This window comes from Aotus nancymaae, unplaced genomic scaffold (assembly GCF_030222135.1).
Source record: "Aotus nancymaae isolate 86718 unplaced genomic scaffold, 86718_ANA_hifiasm-v0.15.2.pri h1tg000031l, whole genome shotgun sequence".
In the NCBI taxonomy this organism is placed as follows: domain Eukaryota; kingdom Metazoa; phylum Chordata; class Mammalia; order Primates; family Aotidae; genus Aotus; species Aotus nancymaae.
This window is the reverse complement of record NW_026988444.1, coordinates 6,496,012-6,520,231: the sequence shown is the minus strand read 5'-3', so window position 1 is coordinate 6,520,231 and position 24,220 is coordinate 6,496,012. Positions and strand designations below refer to the sequence as shown.

Sequence of the window (24,220 nt, the reverse complement as noted above, 5' to 3'; positions counted from 1 at the left end):
TCCCCCCAGGAGTGGCGTCTGCCAGGCCCTGCCAGCAGAGTTGTCAGTGAATCTGGGGCCAGGGCCTCCCCAGAACCTGCTGCAGCCTGGCTGGAGACATGGGCTCATGAGGTCAGCACGGAGGGGACTCTGGTGGGGACCTACCTCTGGGTCAAACCAGCAGCCCTGCATGCTGAGGAAGGGTCATTCCTGCTATTGTGGAGCCCACCTGTGCGGGGCACCAGCCTTACTATGTCAACTCACACACAGAATTGAAGTAGAGCCCGGAGCCCTCCCTCCAGAGCCCAGGTGTTGAGGAAAGGCAACAGGAGACCCCAAGTCAGGGCCGAGGGTCCCCACATGCAGGGGCTGGGCCCGAGGGCTGCTGAATCTTCCTCTGCGGTGACCCAGCCACCAACTCCTCAAGGGCATGACCCCATCCCTGAGGGCCTTGCCATGCTGCTGTCCCCATGCCACACTGTGACTAACAGGCTTCTCCCAGGGCCACCCGCCACCAGCCCAATTATCCTCAGTCGTGACAAGCTGTCACCCTATAGAATCATCTAAATAATCAACTGATTTTTGTAATATAAAAAGTTACAAATAAAAATTTAGTCTTTTTTTGTTTTTTGAGATGGAATCTCACTCTGTAGACCAGGCTGGAGTGCAGTGGCACGATCCTGGCTCACTGCAACCTCCACCTCCTGGGTCCTGGTTCAAGCAATTCTCCTACCTCAGCCTCCCAAGAAGCTGGGATTACAGGCACCAACTACCATGCCCAGCAATTTTTGTATTTTTTAGTGGAGATGGGGTTTCACCATGTTGGCCAGTCTGGTCTTGAACTCCTGACCTCATGATCTGCCTGCCTTAGCATCCCAAAGTGCTGGGATGACAGGCGTGAGCCACCACGCCCGGCCTAAAATTTAGTCTTAAAAACAAACTTCCTCATGGCCATTTTTTTTTTGTACCAAAGGAACAGTGGATGAAAGAGATTGTCATTAGGTTTCCAAAATAAAATGAAAAGACATATTTTTTTGGAAACAGTCTTGCTACCAAACCAAGTGTCCAGAACGAGCCTTGGCCTGCAGACCCCACGCAGCAGCATAAGGCGTAACGCCCTGCGCTGCCTCCAGACCGGGGGGCTCCTCCCACTCCGGGTGGGATCCAGGGGGACCCTCGGGCCACAGGGAAGGAGGAGCCGGCCCCGTCTGTGCCAGCCCACCTGCTGAGGGTCCCAGCATCCCACGGGTAGCCCTGCCATCCAGAAGGCAGGCCTTGGACAAAATATCCTCTGGCCAATTCAGGCATACTGAGGTGTCACAATGACACAGCTCCCCTGGTGCCAGCATGACTCCCTCCTTCCTAGAGGCCCCACGGCCTCGTCCCATCCAGCTGCTTCTACTCAGGGACCCCGTGTCTCCCCTCTCTGTGGATTCCAGGTCCGATAGGGTCTGCAAACTCCCTGGACCCTGAGTCTCTTCTTCTAGGTCCATCTGCAAAACCGTAGCTGTAGGCAGACTGCACTGGGCTGGAAGAGTGGAGACCACCCTGAGGCCACAGCATCCCTGCCCCTGGTTGCCCTGTGCCTGCCAGCAGCGAGCTTCTCTGCTCAGTCACTTTCTCCCTGCAGACCCTCAGTGTGTGCCCTTATTCCTATCATCTTCGATAAAAAGAGACCCACAGGGGACACTGCCTCAACTTTCTGCCATTAACTGTCAACCCCGCCTGTGGCCCATGCACCCCTCCCCTTGCTACAACAGCAGAGGACCGTCTCCTCCCCACTGGGGGTTCCTCCACTGTCTCCAACATCTGGCCAGGGCACCCACTTGTCCATTGGGTCTTCCACCCAGGAGCCTCTCCGGCCCCCAAAGGGGTCCCTAGTAGACCCTCCCTTAGCATCGAGATCTTTCCCCCAGTTACTCAATTGTTAAAGGAGGGAAGGAGGGAAGGAAGGAGGGAACAAAGGAAGGAAGGAAGGAAGGAAGGAAGGAAGGAAGGAGGCCAAGGGAAGGAGGGAGGGAAGGAAGGAGGGAAGGAAGGAGGGAAGGAGGGAAGGAAGGAGGGAACAAAGGAAGGAAGGAAGGAAGGAAGGAGGCCAAGGGAAGGAGGGAGGGAAGGAGGGAGGGAAGGAAGGAGGGAAGGAGGGAAGGAGGGAAGGAAGGGGGGAAGGAAGGAAGGGGGAGGCTGGAAGTGCCTGCCCAGTCCCAGGATCCAGCTTGACACATGGAGCCTGTGGGTGCCAGGAACTCTTTGCTAAATGAATAAGGAAATTTGTTTTTGCCAGAAGGAACCTGGAGTCCCAGAGGTAAGAGGAAAAGTCTTAAGAAGGTTTTGCTAGGGAAGGTGGTCCAGCACCTCCTCTCTGCTCAGGAGGCTGGTGGGGTGGCTGTGAGTGCAGGGCCCTTCCCTGCCCCACCCCAGGCTCCCCACCAGCATCACCCCAAGAAAGAGTGAGTGCAGGCCCCCCCTGCAACCCTCCGCTAGGGGCGCACCTTGTGTCTTGGCTCCTCGGGGTCCATCCCGGCTCCGCCAGCATCACCGAGGACAGGGCTCAGGAGTGGGGATGAGCCCTGCTCAGCTGTGCACAAAGGCACCTGAAATGCAGGGCTCAGACTCAGGGGGCTCTTCCGGCTGCAGGGAGAAGGCTGAGGACTCTCCGTGGAAAGGCCTGGAAATGAATGGGGTAGGGGATGGAGTGAGACATGAGAAAGGGCTGTGAGGCCGGCTTAGAGCCACTACCACACTCGGACCACTCAGCCACCAGCGTCACACAATGCCAGGACTTCCTGGAAAACGCGTGTGTAAAAGCCTCTATCACACCCAATTCTAAACATGACATAAAACGAAACGAGGGCTGACGGTTCATCTACCCAATTTCAGAGAGCAACCAGTGTGTTTCCTGCCAGGACTCTAGGGGGGCCTGGATACCATCCTTGTGTTTCTAGGGGCTTCTTTTTGCTCTGCAGAATATGTAACTATGATAAAATGAAGCACCACAAAGTGTGCAAAGCAAAAGGCACCAGCAGGAAGGGGAAAACTTTCTATGTGCGTCGCTGGAGGTAGAGACTTAAGATGTCAAACCCATGCTAACATCTGAAAAAGCAATGTCTATTTTAGGGCCAAACTTACTATTCATTGAAAAATGGGGCCGGGCGCGGTGGCTCACGCCTGTAATCCCAGCACTTTGGGAGGCCGAGGCGGGCGGATCACAATGTCAGGAGTTTGAGACCAGCCTGGCCAACATAGTGAACCGTCTCTACTAAAAATAAAAAAATTAGCTGGGCGTGGTGGTGCATGCCTATAATCCCAGCTACTGGGGAGGCTGAGGCAGGAGAATCACTCGAATCCGGGAGGCGGAGGTTGCAGTGAACTGAGATCACGCCACGGCACTCAGCCTGGGTGACAGCGCGAGACTCCATCTCAAAAAAAAAAAAAAAAAGGGTCATATAAAACTGCTCAATTCATGACACTGTTTTCCACTTTGTTATTAATGAGAATTTTATTTTGGCTTTTGGTTTTCTAAAATACCACAATAAGTAGTAATTGTTTCCTTCTTAAAACAATGTTTTTGAATAAATAGGTGCTAAATTTGCAGCCTGATTCTAAAGAGGATAATGATGAGTATATATATATGTTTTTGAGGCAGAGTCTTGCTCTGTCGCCAGGCTGGAGGGCAGTGGCACAATCTCGGCTCACTGCAACCTCTGCCTCCTGGGCTGAAGCGATTCTTCCGCCTCAGCCTCCTGAGTCGCTGGGACCACAGGTGCGCACCACCACACCCGGCTAATTTTTGTATTTTTAGTAGAGACGGGGTTTCACCTTGTTGGCCAGGATGGTCTCGATCTTTTGACCTCATGATCCGCCCACCTTGGCCTCCCAAAGTGCTGGGATTACAGGCGTGAGTCGCTGCGCCTGGCCAATGATGAGTACATTTCACTGTGCATTTTCTAACTAAAAATCCTTTTCTATTTAAAAAACATTCTCAAAGGTCAATTTCTAATGTTCCCCATGGGAAACCAGTAACTATTAACTGCCAAACTTTAAAGATACCTCTAAAGCAGACTTGACTGCTATTTAAAAACTACCAAACAAGGCTAGGCGTGGTGGCTCACGCCTCTGATCCCAGCACTCTGGGAGGCTGAGGTGGGTGGATCACCTGACATCAGCAGTTTGAGAGCAGCCTGGTCATCATGGAGAAACCGCATCTCTGTTAAAAATAAAAAAATTAGGCGGGCGTGGTGGCAGGTGCTTGTAATCCCAGCTGCTCAGGAGGCTGAGGCAGGACAATCACTTGACCCCGGGGGGCGGAGCCGAGGTCGCGCCATTGCGCTCCAGCCCGGGCAACAAGAGCGAGCCTTCGTCTCAAAAAACAAACAAAAACTACCAAAGATGGAAATTTATGTTTCCAAGTGTACAGTGTTTGAACACTGAAACTATCGTTATTTCTAACGATGATTACTGAATCGGCTTACCAAATGTTGCAACAGAAGTAACTCGATTTGAACCCATGGCTGCATAAACACCACGCCATGGGGCCTCCTTACTCCACCCACGGTGGTTTCAACGCAAGATTCTTTTACACTCTGTTGGCATCTTCAGATGCAGTTGCCTATAGTGACCAGTTTATAAAACGCAAACTTAGTTCATTTAACCTAAAACATGTGAGTGTACAGGCAGATTGGTGGACAGCAGCTTCTTGAGAGCAGCCAACATCATGATTCCCTGTTTGTCGGGTTGACATAAGCAACTCAACAGGTTAGCCCTCCAGCGGGACATGGGAGATGGAGGGGAAGAAGTCCTTATTTTCACATTGACAAATCAGGAGAGCTGGAAAGACCTCGCCTGCTGCTAGGGATTCTACTCACTAAGATTCTTAAGATGAACGGTCAGTGCTCATGATAGCAGAGCTTTCTTCTGGAATTTTTCACAAGATACATTTAAAACACAAGGAGACATTCATTGCTATAGAATACCTATAGCAATGAATTTATTAACAACCAATTTATTAGAATTTGCTTTTATTACACATTTAGTTCAAGTGCACTAAAGCAACCTTAAAATAGCATGAAATTCCTACTTCCTCCTTGCCGCACATACCGGCCCACATTTGGTCTCTGTCACTTCTGCAGGGCTCAAAGTGGAACTGGGGCTCTGTGCTAGCCCCTGAAGTAGGGATTACTTCTTACGTTGAAAAGAGGCATGTTTCCAAAGGTGCGCTGTTTGGGATTGGTGTTCCAGAATCTTCCTTGTCCCCATTAAGCCAGAATTTCACAAGGAGATATTTTATGTGATAAAAATTCAGAGAAAAGTCTAGAAGCTACTAACACCTATGGATTCTTCATAACTGCATCGTTCACGGTGTAACAGCGGGGATGTTTCACACTCGCTGCTTAGCAGAAGTTCAAGTCGGCGTCCACTATTTTGCCCTTGTGTCCTGCCAGTGGTCCGCATAGCACCTCACTCAGGGAAGTACAGTTCAACAGCAAGTTACTAGTTGACAGTTTACCAAAAAAATTGCTGCAAAATCTTCCTTTCTGTTTCAGTTGCAGGAGGTAAAACTTGAGGAAATGGTATAATCACAAGACGCATCAAAATGTGTGCCTCTATGACCCTGCTGGGGTTGCAAACAGGCCATGGCCGGTGTGGGGTAATAGGGCTGTAAATTAGAAAGTGCCACTCCCAGTAAACAAACCCCTAATAAATACCTCACAAAGGAAGGACACTCCCCTTTAGGACAGACTGCTCATTTGGAATAAACTATTTTTGGTTCTATGGAGGTTAAAAGTCATCATTTGATATTATTATAAATACCATTTTTTTTTTTTTGAGACAAAGTCTTTCTCTGTCACCCATGCTGGAGTGCAATGGCGTGATCTCTGCTCACTGCAACCTCCACCTCCTGGGTTCAAGAGATTCTTGTGCCTCAGCCTCCCGAGTAGCTGGGACTACAGGTGCCCGCCACCACTCCCAGCTAGTTTTTGCATTTTTAGTAGAGATGAGGTTTCACCACGTTGGCCAGGCTGGTCTCGAACTCCTGACTTCAGGCAATCCACCTGCCTCAGCCTCCCAAAGTGCTGGGATTACAGACATTAGCCACTGTGCCTGGCCTCTTTTTCTTTTTTCCTTATTTCTTTTTCTTTTTTTTTTTTCATTTTTTGTTTCTTTTTGTTTTTTGTTTCTTTCTTTTTTAAAAGACGGAAGGGATCTCATGATATTCAATCTGGATTTGAGCTCCTGGCCTCAAACGGTCCTCCTGCCTCAGCCTTCTGTGTAGCTAGGACTTCAGGTATGCACCACTGTGCCTGGCTTAAACATTTATTTAAATGTTAGCTATAGCAAACCATATAAATCTTGCCTACTTCAAATTACACAAACACAGATCCTACATGATAAAGTCAATAAATCTGTGGAGAGATTTTCTCTTTTTTTACAAGCAACTGGTGATGAATGTGTAACTTTATATGCGAAGTTGTTGGACTGTGTCCTCATGCCTGATTTTGTATGGGCTGTTACCTTTGTCCCTGGGGAACACGTTTAGCTGAAGTCACCAACACAGATACTCCACGGTAAGAAAACAGGTGTGGGACCATGGCTCTGAAGGGTGCTTTCCACAGTGACATATGACAGAATAAAGTTAGTGCCATTCAGGCTATGCTATTTTGAATTCTGTGGATATCATAAAAGAATACCTGGCCTAGTGCTCCTCTGTCTTAAAAAAATCTTTTTGACATTGATAATGCACATCAAAATGCATGCTTAGAAGGCAGATGTCGGCCGGGTGTGGTGGCTCATGCCTGTAATCCCAGCACTTTGGGAGGCCGAGGTGGGAGGGTCACGTGAAGTCAGGAGTTCAAGACAAGCCTGGCCAGCATAGTGAAACCCCATCTCTACTAAAAATACAAAAATTTGCTGGGTGTGGTGGCACGCACCTGTAATTCCATCTACTTGGGAGGCTGAGGCAGGAGAATCGCTTGAACCTGGGAGGTGGAGGATGCAGTGGGCCAAGATTGTGCCACTGCACTCCAGCCTGGGGAACAGAGTGAGACTATGTCTCAAAAAAGAAATGTTTAGCTTTATCTGACATGGTAAAGAATCAATCTTAGTTATTTGTAAAAAATAAACTCTAACTCCAAGGTCTTCTAATAAAAAACAGCCAGAAAGCATCAGTCTTGAGTCACAAGAGTCCCTCTTACAAAATTCATTCACACACAACTCATAGGAGGACACACCTACGATACACAAACACGATGCCCAGCTATCCCACTACATCCTCTAGAAGGACTGATTTCTTTACTCGTAGACAAGACTTCAATTGCCAACATTAAAATACTTGAAATTGAGAGATACAAACAGTAGGTATGTTTTACTGAGCTCTACAGTTTTGCTGGGGTGGATCAAAAACTGTCCTCTGGCTGTTCACCGATGGGCTTCATCGCAAAGACCGCACTTTGGGAAAAGAACAGAATCTGATATACTCTCAAAGCTGCAAATTGGCCGGGCATGGTGGCTCATGCCTGTAATATCAGCACTTTGGGAGGCTGAAGTGGGTGAGCCCAGGAGTTTGAGACCAGCCTTGGCAACATGGTAAAACCCGGTCTCTACAAAAACAAAAAAATTAATAAAATTATCAAAAATTGTAGCCAGGCATGGTGGTGTGCACACCTGTAGTACCAGCTACTCAGGAGGTGGAGGCGGGAGGAATGCCTGAGACCGGGAGGTCAAGGCTGTGGTGAGCCATGATCAGATCAAGCCACCACATTCTAACTGGCATGAGACTCTGTCTCAAAAAGAAAAAAAAAAAAGCTGCAAATTATAAGGTTTAATCATCTTCAAAATACATATATTTAGTTTTCTTTAGACAGTCTCATTCTGTTGCCCAGGCTGGAGTGCAGTGGCACAATCTCAGCTCACTACAACCTCTGCTTCCTGGATTGAAATGATTCTCAGGCCTCAGCCTCCTGAGTAGCTGGGATTACAGGCATGTGTCATCATGCCTGGCTAATTTCTTTTTATTTTTAGTAGAGACAGCTTTTGCCATGTTAACCAGGTTGGTCTTGAACTCCTGGCCTCAAGTGACTGGCCCACTGCAGCCTCCCAAAGTGCTGGGATTACAGGTGTGAGCCACCGTGCCCAAACTTTTTTTTTTTTTTTGAGACAAGGTCTTGCACTGCTGCCCAGGCTGGAGTGCAGTAGTACAAACATGGCTCACTGCAGCTTTGCCTTCAACTCCAGGGCTCAATCCTCCCTCTCAGCCTTCCAAGTAGCTGGAATCACAGGCACACATCACATCACATTAGTGCCCAGCTAATGTCTTAGTTTTTTGTAGAGATGGTGTCTTGCTATGTTGCTCGGGCTGGTCTTGAACTCCTGGGCTAAAGTAATCCTCCCATCTTGGTCTCCCAAAGTGCTCCGATTCCCGGCCAAAAGACATGCAATTTAACACTGTTATTTCAGACTGTCAGCAATGAGCAACTCTGGCAAGTGATTTTCTTTCCTTTTTTTTTTTGAGACGGAGTTTCGCTCGTTACCCAGGCTGGAGTGCAATGGCGCGATCTCGGCTCACCGCAACCTGCGCCTCCTGGGTTCAGGCAATTCTCCTGCCTCAGCCTTCCGAGTAGCTGGGATTACAGGCCCCCACCACTATGCCTGGCTAATTCTTTTTTGTATGTTTAGTAGAGATGGGGTTTCCCTATGTTGGCCGGGCTGGTTTTGAATTCCTGACATTGTTAACTGCCCGCCTTGGCCTCCCAAAGTGCTAGGATTACGGGTGTGAGCCACTGCACCCAGTCTGGCAGGTGATTTTCTTTGTGGCAGTCTCTTCACTTCCAGAATTTTCCCAATATTCATATGATTTCTGAAATGTCATTTAAAAATCACAATGTTAAATTTTTGTGCTTCACTTTTTCCTTCGACACTTTTTATTCATCTAACTAGATGATGAAAGAGAAATATCACATTTAGAGGAAAAGGCAGTTACTTTTAAATTCTCCTCTTTAAAACTCTGGAACAAACGATTCTTCAAAAAATTTGCCTATTAGTGGAGGAACAATCACCTCCTGCTTGGCAAAATTCAAGGTCAAGTTGAAGGTTAACTTGAGAGGAGGTACAGGAAAATAAAACTGGCTTGGTCAATGAATGAATTACAGAAGGAAAGGAAAATGCATGCCCCAGGGACCCATGTAAATGTGGGCCTGATGAGTTAAGACAAACATTATTTCTGGCTTCACTATTGGAGGAGGATGTCATGAGTCACTTTTACACAAAATCTGGATTCAAAGAATAAAAGTGGGAGATAGAAAAACAGTTAACGGCGAGGGGTCCAGGTATCGGTTCATCTCATACCGTGCATTCAGTTCACCTCCCTACCTGGCCGGCGTCACTGCCTACAGGACAGGATGTGAAGATCGGATGTGTGGCACAGCTTTCCAAAGGGCCATCTGGGGTCTTTACGAGGCGACACACAAAGCCTCGGGCCACAGCTTGGCAGGCGGCATGCAGTGGAGCCATCGGCTGACTGGCTGCTGCCCTCACGGGGCTCAGAGAGCTGCACCAACACACGAAGCGCTCCCAGTCATCTTTGTTTCTTTGCTGGTTTGCTCTAAATAAACGAGCCCTTTTCCTTACTAAGAAAAACAGGTGTTCTAACCTTCAACACCGAGTTGTACTTTGGGCCATTCATCCAGATCTGCTATCTGCCAGGTGCATTCTTGAAAACCTGAAGGAGTCCCTATCACGTGCTGAAGGATGGAAAAAAACACACACAAAACAAAACAAAAAAAGAAAACCTGCAGGTGGTCCAGGGCCTCTATGTTTTTGTTCTAATACATTTTGTCCAAAGCTTTGAGAAGCATACTCTGACTTATGAATTTTTTTTTTTTTTTTTTTTGAGACAGACTCTCGCTTCGTCGCCCAGGCTGGAGTGCAGTGGCATGATCTTGGCTCACTGCAACCTCTGCCTCCCAGGTTCAAGTGATTCTCCTGCCTCAGCCTCCTGATTAGCTAGGATTATAGGCTCCCACCACTGCGCCAGGCTAATTTTTTAATTTTTAGTAGAGACGGGGGGTTCACCATCTTGGCCAGGCTGGTCTCGAACTCCTGACCTCGTGATCCACCCACCTTGGCCTCCCAAAGTGTTGGGATTACAGGCGTGAGTCACTGTACCCGGCCAACTTATGAATCTTTTTGCTGGGACAATGGAGGCAAGGTCCCAAAAACAAATTATTGAACTAAATAAAGGGTGGTGGTTATTAGGATTAGGAAAGAAATGTAATCTGAATTGACATATTCCAAGAACACAAGGGCCATGCGGTTTTCACCATCTAAATCAGTCAACTTACAGACCTAATAGAGAGATGCTTTTGAGCAGTCTCTTGAAATCAGGATTTATGTACCCAGGTGCCTCCCGCTTCACCCTCAGGCAGTGGGTACTGGGCATGGGTGGCCCCAGGAGCAGGAGGGTGTTGGTCAGGGAGCAGGGCCGGCACATGCTGGGGGTGAGCGAGGCCCTGGGACTCATTCCCCTCTCCTCTAAGGGGAAGTAACTACTCGCCCATGGCTCCGAGGAGACCCATGAATTTGTTCCGCCAGTGCCCTTCTAGAACACGTTGCTGCCACAGCCCCTCTGCTCTGGTGTGGCAGGTACAATTGCTGAGCTCCAGGAAGGGCTTACTGCCAGGTGCCTCCTACCCTGGCCACAGGTGCTCACTGCCCACCCTGCCCACTGGGCAGCAGGTGCCTTAGAGCCCCAGGGAGGCACCACCACCTTCCCAGAGGCGCCTGACATCAGTAGCTGCAGCTCTGTGCTGCTCCAAGCTCCCCAAAGGGTAAGGTGAGGAGCCTATCCTCAAAGGGCTCAAAAGCAGGAGGCAGCATGCAAAGCCCCCTCCCCCTAAGGTGTGTGTGGGGCTAGAGAGGTGTGGACGCTCCATGGAGGCAGCAGAAATTCGTGTTGGCCGAATGGGAAACTCAAGCTCAGAGTGGAGTAAAGCCCTGCCCAGAACGTGCAGAGCTGCCGAACTCAGGGGCAGGGGTCTCTTGTTCACGTCCTCCCTTATAATTTACAGGGTGCGTTCCAGCTGACTGCAGAAAAAACAGGCAATAACAGCCTCATTTTCAGAATTAAGAAGCCAACAGCGTCCGTTCTGCGCACGGTAAAAGTGCAAGGACACGAGGCCAGCCCCGTGGGGTGCGGTGCGGTGCGGGCCTGCGCTGCAGATCCTCCCCACACCCAGCTCCGCTGTGCAGGCCTCGCAGCCCACACCAGCGAGAGCAGGAAGCACTGACACAGCTGAGACCGAGAAGCAGCGAGGCGCCTTCCCTGCTGGCCTTCCACAGAGACGACATCACCCACGTCAAGTAAGAGAAGCTGCACGACAGTCATGGCGCCTGGCGCCTGTTTGCTGCTCAGAGGCCTATGAAGATGTCAGTGACAGTGCTGTAAAAAGTATGCAGCTGCTTCAGGGATTAATATGTAAAATAATCTTTAACATATAAATCACAACTAAAAGCAGAGGGAAAGAAGCTAAATACCCATTTAAAAATTCATAGTAAATATTTCCTTATTTTATTGAACAATTAAAAATTCTAAATTAGTACATATCTGCAAATTTATAAATGGCAATTTCAATGGAAAACAAATTTTATAAGTACCACAAACCAGACAACAAAAATGTCTTTAAAAAATAAACAAGTTCAAATGTATAAGGAAATTCCAGCTCACTTTTTCATTTCCTAGGGGAACGCAATTGTTTTCATGCAGAAGATGGCGTCTCCCTGAACGACACGTCAGGCATGGCCCAACGCGTGGAGAGGGAGGCTAACAGCATCTGCCCGCATCCCAGCCGCCTGTGACAGAATCTTCCACATGCATGGCCCCCAGATGAGCACCAAAGGGAGACCACAGCAGATTTAATTCTGTGGATTTGAGAACCAAATCTATACAAATATTTTCAACTCTAAGCCCCCAAGAGGACACTGACATTTTTGTCTATGAAATAATTTTTCCAGCAATGAATTTCCTTTTTGATGTTCCACGAGCTGTAAGGGAACAAGTGTACCTTGAAGACATATGTATTGGCATCAAATGTCACATCAACACACAACAGCCAGGAACACATATGCTACGTGTGTCACCATGTGATCACAACCACAGCACACGTGAAGTGCTACAATTACTCCTCAGAGCAGTGGCATGGCAGAGGAGCTTGCACTGACAACCAGAACATACCCACACACCAAAGCAATTAGAAAGGACCAAGTCACCCTCAGCAAAATGACAATAATGGGAATGACTTAACCAACAGGTTTAAAAGTTTTTCATATTAAATTCTTTTTTTTGGTATGCTATCGTCCATTCGTTGATCATCAGTACTAATTTAAAAATGTGTGTTAACTGGGGCAGAGAATCCTAATCTAATTCCATATTTAGAGAATCTCTTGGTAATATAAAAAAGGCACGTATCAATACCTAGTGATCTGAAAAATTACAAAGTATACACTGTTACATATTTTTTGTATAGTCCGTTGTATTAACATATAACTATGCTACTGTTAGACTTGGAATATTTATACATTGGCCTAAAGTACCTGGACTTTTGGAAACTTAAATACAAAAAAAGTTTGATAGCTAATAAAAATAAATATTCTACCTAAAGCAGAGTATAAAATAGTGGTAGACTTACTGGGTACAACAGGCATTGCCTGCTGGTAGCCTCTCACTGTAGGGGATTGCTATAGGGGTGCATCCCCTCTGAGTGGATACACCTGGCTATGATGGTGACCCACAGGTAAGTCCTCCTGGCAGCTACCAGTGCAGCCCCTGATGCGCCCTGCCTGAGACTACAGGTGGAGCATGACAGCTGTGCAGTTTCAAGGGTCTGGATGTAACTGAGGAGATCAACAGACTGAGAACTGTCAACATTCTGCAGGCACTTTGACCTCACACGTTCAGTGAGCTGTCTCCAGGCACTTCCAGGAGCGCGGGGTCAAATCTGCATACTTCCTTCAATTTCAGGGTTTATCAGGCCACCCCTCTCAGGCTGTGCACTACCCAACACACAGGCTTGGGGAAGAGCCGCACAGCACAAAGCAGAAACCAAGCAGGCCCAGTGCTGAGGCAGGGCACCACGGCCTTGGGCTGAACGGCTCTGGGTGTTTTGCTACCACTCGACTGTCTTGTTAAGGCGGAAAAGAGCAACGTCAGAGCTTCACTAACTGTAGCAGGTGCAAAGACATAATCTGTAGTGGGAAGTGTCTTCCTTATGGTTCTAAAGTCATGGTGCCTACACTCTCGCCTTCCCTTCCGTTTCTAAATCCCCTCTGGGTGGACATTACAACCCACTCAAAAGAGAAAGGGGCAGGAGGGCTGTGAGCAGTAACTCATAAGAAAGCCTTGATTTTTTTTTTTTTTTTTTTTTTGAGACAGATCTCACTCTAGCACCCAGGCTTATGCCTGCAATTCCACACTTTGGGAGGCTCAGGCAGGACTGCTTAAGCCTAGGAGTTCAAGACCATCCTGGGCAACAGAGAGAGGCCCTATTGCCACAAAATTTTAAAAAGTAGCTGGGCACAGTGGTGTGTGCCTGTAGTCCCAGCAACTATGGAGGCTGAGGTGGGAGGACGGCTTGAGCCCAGGAGGTTGAGGTTGCAGTGAGATGCGATTGTGTCACCATACTCCAGCCTGGGTGACAGGAGTGAGACCCTGTCTCTACAAAAAAGTAATAATAAAATACTATAGCAACAAAATAAGAAGGAAAAAAGAAAGGCAGAGATAGGGCAAGCAGGGTCGAGTGTCGGTAACACTGAATTTGAGGTGATGGGGTTCCTTATATTCTTCCTGCTTTTGTATATTTTGAAAACTTCCTAAATAAAAAACTAAAAAATTACTGCTAGAAAGTGAGGTTCCATTAACAAAAACCAAAAACTACAAGATAGATTTTATAGGAGGCCTAGTTGAAGATGCCTGAGAAGAAAACTTATTCAGAATCTTGCACACGAGGGAGTGAAGAGATACCTCTGCCCGGGGGCATGATCCCACTCCCCAGGAAGGAGCATTCCAGCTTCCACAGCATTAGCTTTACCAGGGAGCGGCCACCCCTGCCCCACAGCAGTGCTGACTCAAAACTACCCAAACCTGACCTGCTGTCCAGACGCCAGGGTGGTTCCCTTAAAAACAAAAAGACGGCCGGGCGCGGTGGCTCAAGCCTGTAATCCCAGCACTTTGGGAGGCCGAGGCGGGTGGATCACGAGGTCAAGAGATCGAGACCATCCTGGTCAACATGGTGAAACCCCGTCTCTACTAATACAAAAAATTAGCTGGGCACGGTGGCGCGTGCCTGTAATCCCAGCTACTCAGGAGGCTGAGGCAGGAGAATTGCCTGAACCCAGGAGGCGGAGGTTGCGGTGAGCCGAGATCGCGCCATTGCACTCCAGCCTGGGTATCAAGAGCGAAACTCCGCCTCAAAAAAAAAAAAAAAAAAAAAAAAACAAAAAGACAACTTTGTTAGTTCACAGCATCGGCAAGGACAGTCATCAGGCACACTGATGAAGGGGAGAGGAGCCATCAGCTACCGTACGAACACTAAGGTTTAGGAAAACATTTTAAATGTAATCTATGCTAATTTCTCCCCACTGCACAAATCCAAGGTTTATTTTTGGAGTGACAGTAAGAAAAGCAGAATCTCCCTAACAGTCCAGTCCTGACCCCACCCAGGTTCACTGCCGCGCCTCTGCCGCAGCTTTTCACAGGTGTTTGCTAGCCAGTGTAGACGGCTGTGCCCAGTGGCCCCCAGAGCGTTAGGAAGGTAGGTCTAAACTACCAGGGAGAGAATGGATGACAACTACCCCGACTGAGTTCTAGCTGCGTAAGCAGAATGACGGGGCTGCGGATTCGGTACAGCAAAGCTGCGAAGATGGGAAACTGCCCGATGTGGTCAGCCGCAAAACCCCTGCTGGCATCCAGCCGACACCGACGAGAAAAGGAAAACCAGCCCTTGCAAGACGCCCTCGAAGCCTCAGACACCTAAGCCACACGGTCCCTGTGAGGTCACAGTAAATCCAACCAGGCAAAACGTCAGAGATCTTACTGTGTGAACAGAAATGAATGTTTAAAGTTTCCACGAGACATTCTGGGAAGAGAATTACATTTTCAATGTGGTACTGCACTACTAGGTAAGATCAGAAAGGAAAAGCAATCAAACCCCCAAACCCTATCTGGGGACTTGACAAATTCCACAGTGTCACCTAAGGCCTGGCCCGAGCCCGGCACTTGTGGGTGCTGAGCTGCATGGCAATGCTTTCCCCATGACGTCCCTGCCCATTCTGTGCCACAAACATCAGCCTTGACTTTCACGGTGGTTTAGACCGAGAAGCTCTCCGTGTGGTCCCCAGCAGGTCCCACGGCACCTGGTGTGTGTGAGAGGGTATGCAGGATGGGTGGGGAGGGCCACCTCGGCCCACCTGCCCTTGGGACCCTTCCCCCTGCCCTGGACAGAATGATGCCCACGGTGGGTCTGATTTTGCTTTGTTTGCAACCATGTATCTTCTATACTCCCAACTAAGCTGAAGAGAAGAAAACAGCTCAAACTTACCTAAGTGCATTTTAAACCAGCGCCTCTCCAAGACCTCTACCTACACACAGCACTATTTCTGGGTCTCAAGTCAATAATGAGGCAGTGTCCCTCTGCCACCTTTAAAAAAAAGTGGAAAAAAAAAACGACACGGTGCCTTTGGCACTGGGACAGTTCCAGGCACTCCCTTACCCCCAACCCCAGTGCAGCAGAAGACTGTCCTCCCAGAGTCCCAGTGGGACTCTTTCTCTACTTGTCTGTGCAAAAGGGTTGCTGAAGAAAAGGCTAAGGTCTAGGGAGCCTTGGTCTCAGAGCCCCACGGTTTGACCAGAGCACACAGGAGGCCATGGCCTATGCCATCTTTCCCAGGGCTAGGACTCTGTAGAGGCATACTCAACGTTTTGTGCAGTGCAGTGGCTGGATGAGAGACAAAACCCGTCTCCTAGTTAATTACAGGCGGCATGGCTCATCTTAAAAAGCAGCATCAATAGTGTGATCCACAAATTCTACCGAAGAGTAACATGAACAGAACTGTGCAACATTCAGAATGTATAGCACCAGTTTTCACTTGAATCAAAAATACTTGATTCCAAAAAACACAAGCTACAAAGACCAATTTATCGGGACTCTAGGAGGACTGGCTGGAGTATTCAGAGTTAAGACTGGATGTATAGATTTAACGTCATTCCAAGTGAAAGGCCAAATTTTTTGACATTCAAAAAAGTATAATAAATCAGGAAATTAAAAAAAATTGAATACGTAGCCATGAAATCAAAATCACTTTCTATGTTTAAACCGAACGATTCTGAGCTCTAAACTGCACAGCGTGGTGAGTGGGTGCCTTGGAAAGGAACCCAGAGTGGTCAAGACAGGTTTTTATCTACTTGCTCTCCTGGAGTCAAATTCTTTAAATTGTTCTGTAAATCAAAAGGGACTCTTTCTCCACTTGTCTGTGCAAAAGGGTTGCTGAAGAAAAGGCTAATGTCTAGGGGGGCCTCGGTTTCAGAGTCCCACGAGTCTGACTCTGTGCTGCTGGAGTCCTCGGCCGTCGTGGGCGGGTAGCTGAGCTGCTCTAACTGGTCGATGATGTCAGAGAACTGGAAGGCCGAGCTGGACTCGGAGCGGACTGAGTAGGCCGGGAAGTTGACCATGGAGCTGGCCTCAGACTGATTGGCCGAGCTGCATGTGTGCAAAAACAGCCCACCACGTAGCGGCATGTTATTGAGGGAGCTGTTTTCAGACTGGCTGTTCCTCAGTGAGCTGGTCTCAGAAGGACCCAGCAGGCGCTGCATCCGGCTGGCCTGTGCCTTCACCTCAAATAGCTCCGAGGTGTCTGAGGGGTGTGCGTTGCCATTGAAGTCACTTTCTTCCTCAAATGCAAAATCATCTTCTGTGTTCATGTCTACTGCCTCAGTGGAGTACCTGTCTGGGCTGGACTGAGCAGACCCTGGAAGCCCACACAAAGGAGGGGCCACCAGAGGCTGGGCAGAGGCCTGAGGTTCCTGTGAGACTACAGAGCCGTAAGGAAAAGAAAATGCCTCCGAGCCTCCAGCAAAGAAAGAGATGTCTGCCGGGTCATCGTCTATGAACTCCTCAGACACCTGCAGCTGGGCATTTGTCAATGTGAAAGCAGGGGGCCCCCCACGGCACTGCCGGTCACACTGGTGCTCCCCACTGGAAGGGAATGAGCCTGTGGTAAAGTCATCCCCACCATTGTCATTTTTACAAGCAGCTCTGTGCTCCCTCCCAGCCCTCCCTGTGTCTAGGGCTAAGGCACCAAAACTCTGCCCCCCAGGACGGACAGAACCACAGCTGCTCACAACATGACAAAACCCGACACCTGGACCAGGCTGGAGTGCGGGGGCCCTGAGGGGCTGGGCCGATGGTGTGTCGGGGCCTCCAGCCACCGCTCCACTGCTCCTCTCTGCAGCTGAACTCTTGACGTAGGAAACCTGAGGATCTGTGAGAGAGCTGCTGCTGTCCTTAAACTCTGGCAGGCCAGCGGGGACCAAAGTGGAGTGAGAGAGAGGGTAAAAGGAGGCATTCGTTGAAGATGGGGAGGCAGGGGTCCTCAGTCCCTCGGTGAATGAGATGCTCTGGGAATCAAAATTAAGAAATGAAAAAAAGGATATAAAATTACAAATTACCTCTAGAAGTTGCAAAGCCAACTGGGCCTGACTTAGGGCATCCACACATTTCTATTACGGCTTTTATGAAAAGGGGCAATTCACCAGACTTTCCCTTGTAGAACTGAAGATTTGTAAAATAGCATTGCAAATCAACCCTGGATCATGTGCTTATAAACCCTTACAATTCTGTTCTTTCTCTTATTATGACATGAAATATCCACAATAAGGTTTTTTAAATTAAATTAAAATTTTTAATTTTCATTATTATTTTTTGAGATAGCATCTTGCTCTGTCGCCCAGGCTGGAGTGCAGTGGTGCGATCTTGGCTCACTGCAACCTCTGCTTCCCAGGTTCAAGCCATTCTGACTCAGCCTCCTGAGTAGCTGGGAGTATAGGCGCTGCCACCATGCTGGGCTTAGTTTTTATATTTTTAGGAGGGACAGGGTTTCACCATATTGGCCAGGCTGGTCTCGAACTCCTGACCTCATAATCTACCTGCCTCAGCCTCCCAAAGTGCTGGGATTACAGGCATGAGCCACTGTGCTGGGCCTTATTTTTACTTTTTTAGAGACAGGGTCTTGCTCTATTGCCCAGAGTGGAGTTCAGTGCCCTTATTTTTATTTTTTGAGAGACAGGGTCTTGCTCTGTTGTCCAGGGTAAAGTGCAGTGGTGCCATCATAGCTTAAACTCCTGGCCTCAAGCGATTCACCCATTTTGGCCTTCCAAAGTGCTTGGATTCCAGGTGCATGCCACCACGCCCTGCCAAGAAAACTTCCATCTTGCAGAACCTAATGACACGTGGTTCATATCTCCCTGGCATCCTATTGCCAGGGGATTCATAGTTTTGTTGAGGAGTAAAATATAGCTGGAGAGGGGAGGAGCCATTACACTCAGCCACAGAACCCTAAACCACAGCACTGACAGCTAAGTAACCAGTCCAAGTTCTACAGGAATGCACACTCATCTGTCAGAGATGCATCATCACCAGGGAGTTGGGACACACTCCAGTCCACTCATACATGCAACGGAAGGTTGAGGGTCACTGCGTAGGATGCCCTTTGCCAACGACAGTGGCACAGGAGCCTTGGGGCCTTTCAAAAGCACTGGAGTAGCCACAAGTCTGAGGGAGAAGTGGCTCCCAAGCAGGATAAGGAAATGCTGAGGGGCCAGGGCCAGATGGCAAGTGGCTATGCAGGATCACCTGCTACTCCAGAGGTGCCCTAACACATCCTCCCTGCATGGTTCCACACACAGGGACACGGCTGAGCCCTCTCTACTCGCTAAGTGTCACTCCTCATGTGTGCTATCACAGGATGCAGTCACACTTCGAGAACATCCCTTACTATATATACACAGGCCACGTTGTTAAGAGTGTGGTCAGACCAAAATGTTACCAAACACAACTGGATAAATTTTTGTGCAATACGTACACAGGCAATATACACATGCATGCGTTACCACATGTAGAACGTGCAAATGCAATGGTAGAAGGCCTAGTTACTAGCCTTTCAGAAACAAAATAGTAGGTAACAGTCCATGAGATTAACCTGTTTTCAAATGCTGATCATACCACTTTTTCTCAATTATTCAACCATATTCAATATCCTTGTGTGGCTTTTAAAATGGAATGGAAGAGAACTGAAAGCTTAAAGGTAACATTTATTTATTTATTTATTTATTGATGGAGTTTCGTTCTTGTCGCTCGGGCTGGAGTGCAATGGCTCCATCTCAGCTCACTGCAACCTCTACCTCCCAGGTTCAAATAATTCTCCTGCCTCAGCCTCCCAAGTAGCTGGGATTATGGGCACCTGCCATCATGTCTGGCTAATTTTTATACTATATTAAGCCGGGGTTTCACCATGTTGGCCAGGTTGGTCTTGAATTCTTGACCTCAGGTGATCTGCCTGCCTCAGACTCCCAAAGTGCTAGGATTACAGGTGTGAGTCATTGTGCATGGACTTAAAGGTAACTTTTAGATGATTCTTATCTTGACATTAAATTCTAACTTTGTGGCTGGGTGTGGTGTCTCATGCCTGTACTCCCAACATTTTTGGAGGCTGAAGCAGAAGGATCCTTGAGCCCAGGAGTTTGAGACCAGCCTGGGCAACCTGGTAAGACCCTATCTCTACAAAAAAATACAAAATTAGCTGGGTGTGGTGGCACAGGCCTGTAGTATTAGCCACTTGGGAGGCAGAGGTGGAAGGATCACCTGAGCCTGGGAGGTGGAGGCTGCAATGAGCTGTAATCATGCAGCCTGTAAGACAGAGTGAGATCCTGTCTCAAAAAAAAAAAAAAAAATCAAACTTTGTAAAGGAACAATTAAAAATACTTTTTAATTTTAATGGAATTGATTTAACGAGAAATTTCTAAAGAGGAAACATACCTAAAAGAGTTTAAGAAGGTTGGCTGGGCACGGTAGCTCACACCTGTAATCCCAGGACTTTGGGAAGCTGAGGTGGGCAGATCACAAGGTCAGGAGTTCGAGACCAGCCAGGCCACCATGGTGAAACCCTGTCTTTACTAAAAATACAAAAATTAGCTGGGTGTGGTGGTGGGTGTCTATAATCCCAGCTACTTGGGAGGCTGAGGCAGGAGAATCACTTGAACCCGGGAGGCGGAGGTTGCAGTGAGCCAAGACTGCACCATTGCACTCCAGCCTGGGCGACAGAGTGAGACTCCGTCTTAAAAAAAAGAAAGAAAGAAGAAAAATAGTTTAAGAAGGTTTTGACGTCAAATACCAATGATGAAAAAACACTGGGATACTATGAGCTTTTTTTTTTTTTTTTTTTTTGAGACATTCTCACTCTGTTGCCTAGTCTGGAGTACAGTGGTGCATTGTGTCTCACTGCAGTGCCTTGAACTCCTGGGCTCAAGTGATCCTCATACCTCAGCCTCCCAAGTAGCTGGAACTACAGCTGGGTGCCACCACACCTGGCTAATTCAAAAAAAGTTTTCCGATAGATGGGTCTCACTATGTTGTCCAGACTGGTCTCGAACACCTGGCTTCAAGCAGTCCTCCAGCCTCAGCCTCCTGATTAGTTGGGATTATGGGTGTGAGCCACTGTGCCCAGCTTACATGAGCTTTAATATAATGAGGAGCAAGTATAGCTCCTGAAGTCCTATGACAGTATAAATGACAACCCATTAAAAAAATTAACATTGTGCAGAGATAAGAATTATAAATATGAAATGATAGAACCATGAAGAAAAAGCTGTATGTTATATAAAAAATGTAAGATTCTGATGGGGCGCAGTGGCTCACGTCTATAATTCCGGCACATTGGGAGGCCAAGGCAGGCGTATCACTTGAGGCCAGGAGTTCGAGACCAGCCTGGCTGACGTGGTGAAACCTCATCTGTACCGAAAAACACAAAAATCAGCCAGGCATGGAGGTGTGTACCTATAATCCCAGCTACTCAGGAGGCTGAGGAATGAGAATTGCTTGAACCCAGGAGGCAGAGGTTGCAGTGAGCCTAGATTATGCCACTGCACTCCAGCTTGGGCAAGAGAATAAGATTTTGTCTGGGAAAAACAAAACAAAACAGGCAAGATTCTACGTAAAAATATGCTTGCATGTGGACGTCAACATGCCAACATAAACACGGGAAGGGACTGCAGTGAAGACCTGGAACATGACGAGGTTGCTGACGTCCCGTCACAGGGGCACGGAACAGCTGTTGTCACATTCTGGGACATTCTCCTAAGTGTTTTTGTATGAAGCGTCTGTGAGAGTTGGTATGTGTATCTTTGTTTTGGTAGTTGCAATCATGTGAAAGACATATAGGTATAAATTTGTTTCCTGGTTTTCATCTGTAACATAACGGCAAGAATTTCCCCATGCTACCACATACTCTTTTGAAGCCATGCTCTTAGTGGTTAACAAAAAATCCTGCTAAGTGAATACAGCTAAAAACACAGCTAGTAAGTCATCTGGCACAGATGAGAGCTATCAGGATTTTGTGGTGTATTACTGCATGCAACACTGTGATGCACATCTCAATACACAGGCTTTCTCTCTTTTGATTTGAGATGGGATCTTGCTGTCATCCAGGCTGGAGTGCAGTGGCACTATCTCGGCTCACTGTAGCCCTGACTTCTGGGCTCAAGCCATTCTTCCATCTTAGTTCCCTGAGTAGCTGACACTACCAGTGTGCCACCATCATTCCTGGCTAATTTTTGTATTTTTTGTAGAGACCAGATTTCGCCATGTTGCCCAGGCTGGTCTTGAACTCCTGGACTTAAGCAATCCTTCTGCCTCCCAACGTGCTGGGATTAGAGGCATGAGCCACTGCCCTGTCGGTTTTCTATTCAGGACTCTTTTCCGAAAACAGAGTTCCCAGAATTAGAATTGCTGCATTAAATGATATGATTAATTTTAAGACAGTTACAATACTGACACATTATTTTCCAAAAGAGTATAGGCAACCACTATTGCCTATGTTTTTAACCAGAAAAGACTAACCTGTTTTGGTAGGTCTGCAGTCAGAGCATGAATGGGCATGTGAGTCTTGCTGTGCCTTCTGCAAAACAGAGAACGAGCTGTGAGAAACCAAACCCTCCCCTTCTCAATACCTGTTTTTAAAGCAGCAAGCACATACTGCATCCATGAAGAAAACCTCCCGTGAAAACGTAGCTAAGAGGTATCTAACTAAAAAGGGGCAAGGTAACAGAAAACAAGAATTCAAATAAAAAACAGGTCCCAAGAGAGGTAAGATTACACACCCACACTGAAAGAAAAAAATTCCACATGTAGGGAAACAAGAATTTTCAGATTAAAAGTTTACTATCCTATGTAAAAACTAAAAATTATTATCTCTATGTGTATACAATGTCTGTATAAAAATATTACAAACCCATTTTCTCTAAAAAAATTGAAACTGAACTATAAAAATATACATTCATGTAGTTGAATGACTTTTATTCAAGTAAAGATTAAAAATACTTAAAATAGGCTGGGCATGGTGGCTTACACCTATAATCCCAGCACTCTGGGAGGCTGAGGTGGGAGGATTACTTGAGCCCACGTGTTTGAGACCAGCCTGGTGACATAGCAAGACGCTGCCTCTACAGAAAAAAAAAAAAAATTAGCCAGGGGGTGGTGGTGTGCACCCAGTCCCAGATACTCGGGAGGCTGAGGTGGAGGACTGCTTGAGCCCAGGAGTCTGAGGCTGCAGTAAGCTGTGATCACGTCACTGTACTCCAGCCCAGGCCAGAGCAAGACCCAGTCTCTCTTCTCTCTCTTTCTCTATTTTATATATATATATTTTAAAAGCACAAATTTTACATCATAAAGGCCAGAGCTTACCTTTCATATGGAAGTCTCTTCATTCCAGTGTCTCTGAAATAATCTACTAGTTGTTTCTGAGTTCTTCCACTGTGAACAAAGGTTTAGGTTTTTAATAAAGAACAGTAAGTCAGCATTAATTTTTCAGAGTAAAAGACAAAGGAAAAGAAAGATTTACCCATCCTCTCTCATAAATATACACATATATATTTTATTTTATTTTTTGAGACTGAGTCTCGCTCTACTGCTCAGGCTGGAGTGCAGTGGTGCGACCTCAGCTCACTGCAATCTCCACCTCCCGGGGTCAAGCTATTCTCGTGCCTCAGCCTCCTGAGTGGCTTTGATTACAGGCACCCGCCACCACGCCCAGCTAATTTTTGTATTTTTAGTAGAGATGGGGTTTCACCATGTTGGTCAGGATAGTCTTGAATTCCTGACCTCAAATGATCCACCTGCCTTGGCCTCCCAAAGTATTGGGATTACAGGCGTGAGCCACTGGGCCAATAAATATATATATTTTAAAGTTATAGTTTTTAGTAAGCTAAGCATAACTGAATTTCTGAGCAAAGTTTTTAAAGCCTATTTTTTCCCCACTATCTTATTTCATATGCTTCCTCTAGTCATTCTTTCACAATACTTCCACTTTGTGTGTAATTCTCTGAAACATTTTATAATATTTCTTTCTTGACTAGGAATTATCTATTTTCTCAGCTTTACAAATCAGTGAGGGGCCCATGCAACCCCCGGCATGGCCCCTACCTGTATCTGAAGGAGGAGCCTCGGCTGAAGAAGACGGCTTTTGCTTTTGGCTTAGGCTGGTCCAAAAGTCTAAAAAAGGTGTGATACTCCACACAAATCTTCCAGAAGTTCTTACATTCATCTCTACTCCCCAACAAAAATTCTAATGTGTCCTGGTAAGGTCCCTAGAAACAGAACACAAAGGTTTAATTAATTCAAGAGTGAAGTACTGGACAAGAGAAAGTACATTTAGGAAGCAGATCACACAGCAGGCAATGTCAAAATTAAAAATTAGGAAGGATTTTTTTTGAGACAGGATCTTGCTCTGTCACCCTTGACCTCCCAGGCTCAAGCAATCATCCCACTTCAGCTGCTCCCCTCCAACCTCCTAGTAGCTGGGACTACAGGCGCACACCATCAGGCCCAGCTGATTTTTGTATTTTTTGTAGTGAAAGAGTTTTCCCATGTTGGCCAGGCTGGTCTTGAACTCCTGAGCCCAAGCGATCTGCCCAGAACCTCAGCCT

At 47.3% G+C, this 24,220-nt stretch overlaps 1 protein-coding gene across 3 annotated transcripts in view; it reads right to left on the bottom strand.

Annotated features, from left to right (window-relative positions):
- FARP2 (FERM, ARH/RhoGEF and pleckstrin domain protein 2) overlaps positions 1-24,220 on the bottom strand; it is a 143,489-nt gene that overhangs the window by 35,101 nt on the left and 84,168 nt on the right. For all 3 annotated transcript variants that reach the window (XM_064383440.1, XM_064383439.1, XM_064383441.1), the window contains exons 10-14: positions 23,718-23,881; positions 22,980-23,048; positions 22,137-22,194; positions 17,386-17,641; positions 2,472-2,647 (exon numbers count right to left, since the gene is read on the bottom strand). In XM_064383440.1, the coding sequence (XP_064239510.1) occupies positions 2,472-2,647; positions 17,386-17,641; positions 22,137-22,194; positions 22,980-23,048; positions 23,718-23,881 (723 nt within the window). The remainder of the gene's footprint in view (positions 1-2,471; positions 2,648-17,385; positions 17,642-22,136; positions 22,195-22,979; positions 23,049-23,717; positions 23,882-24,220) is intronic.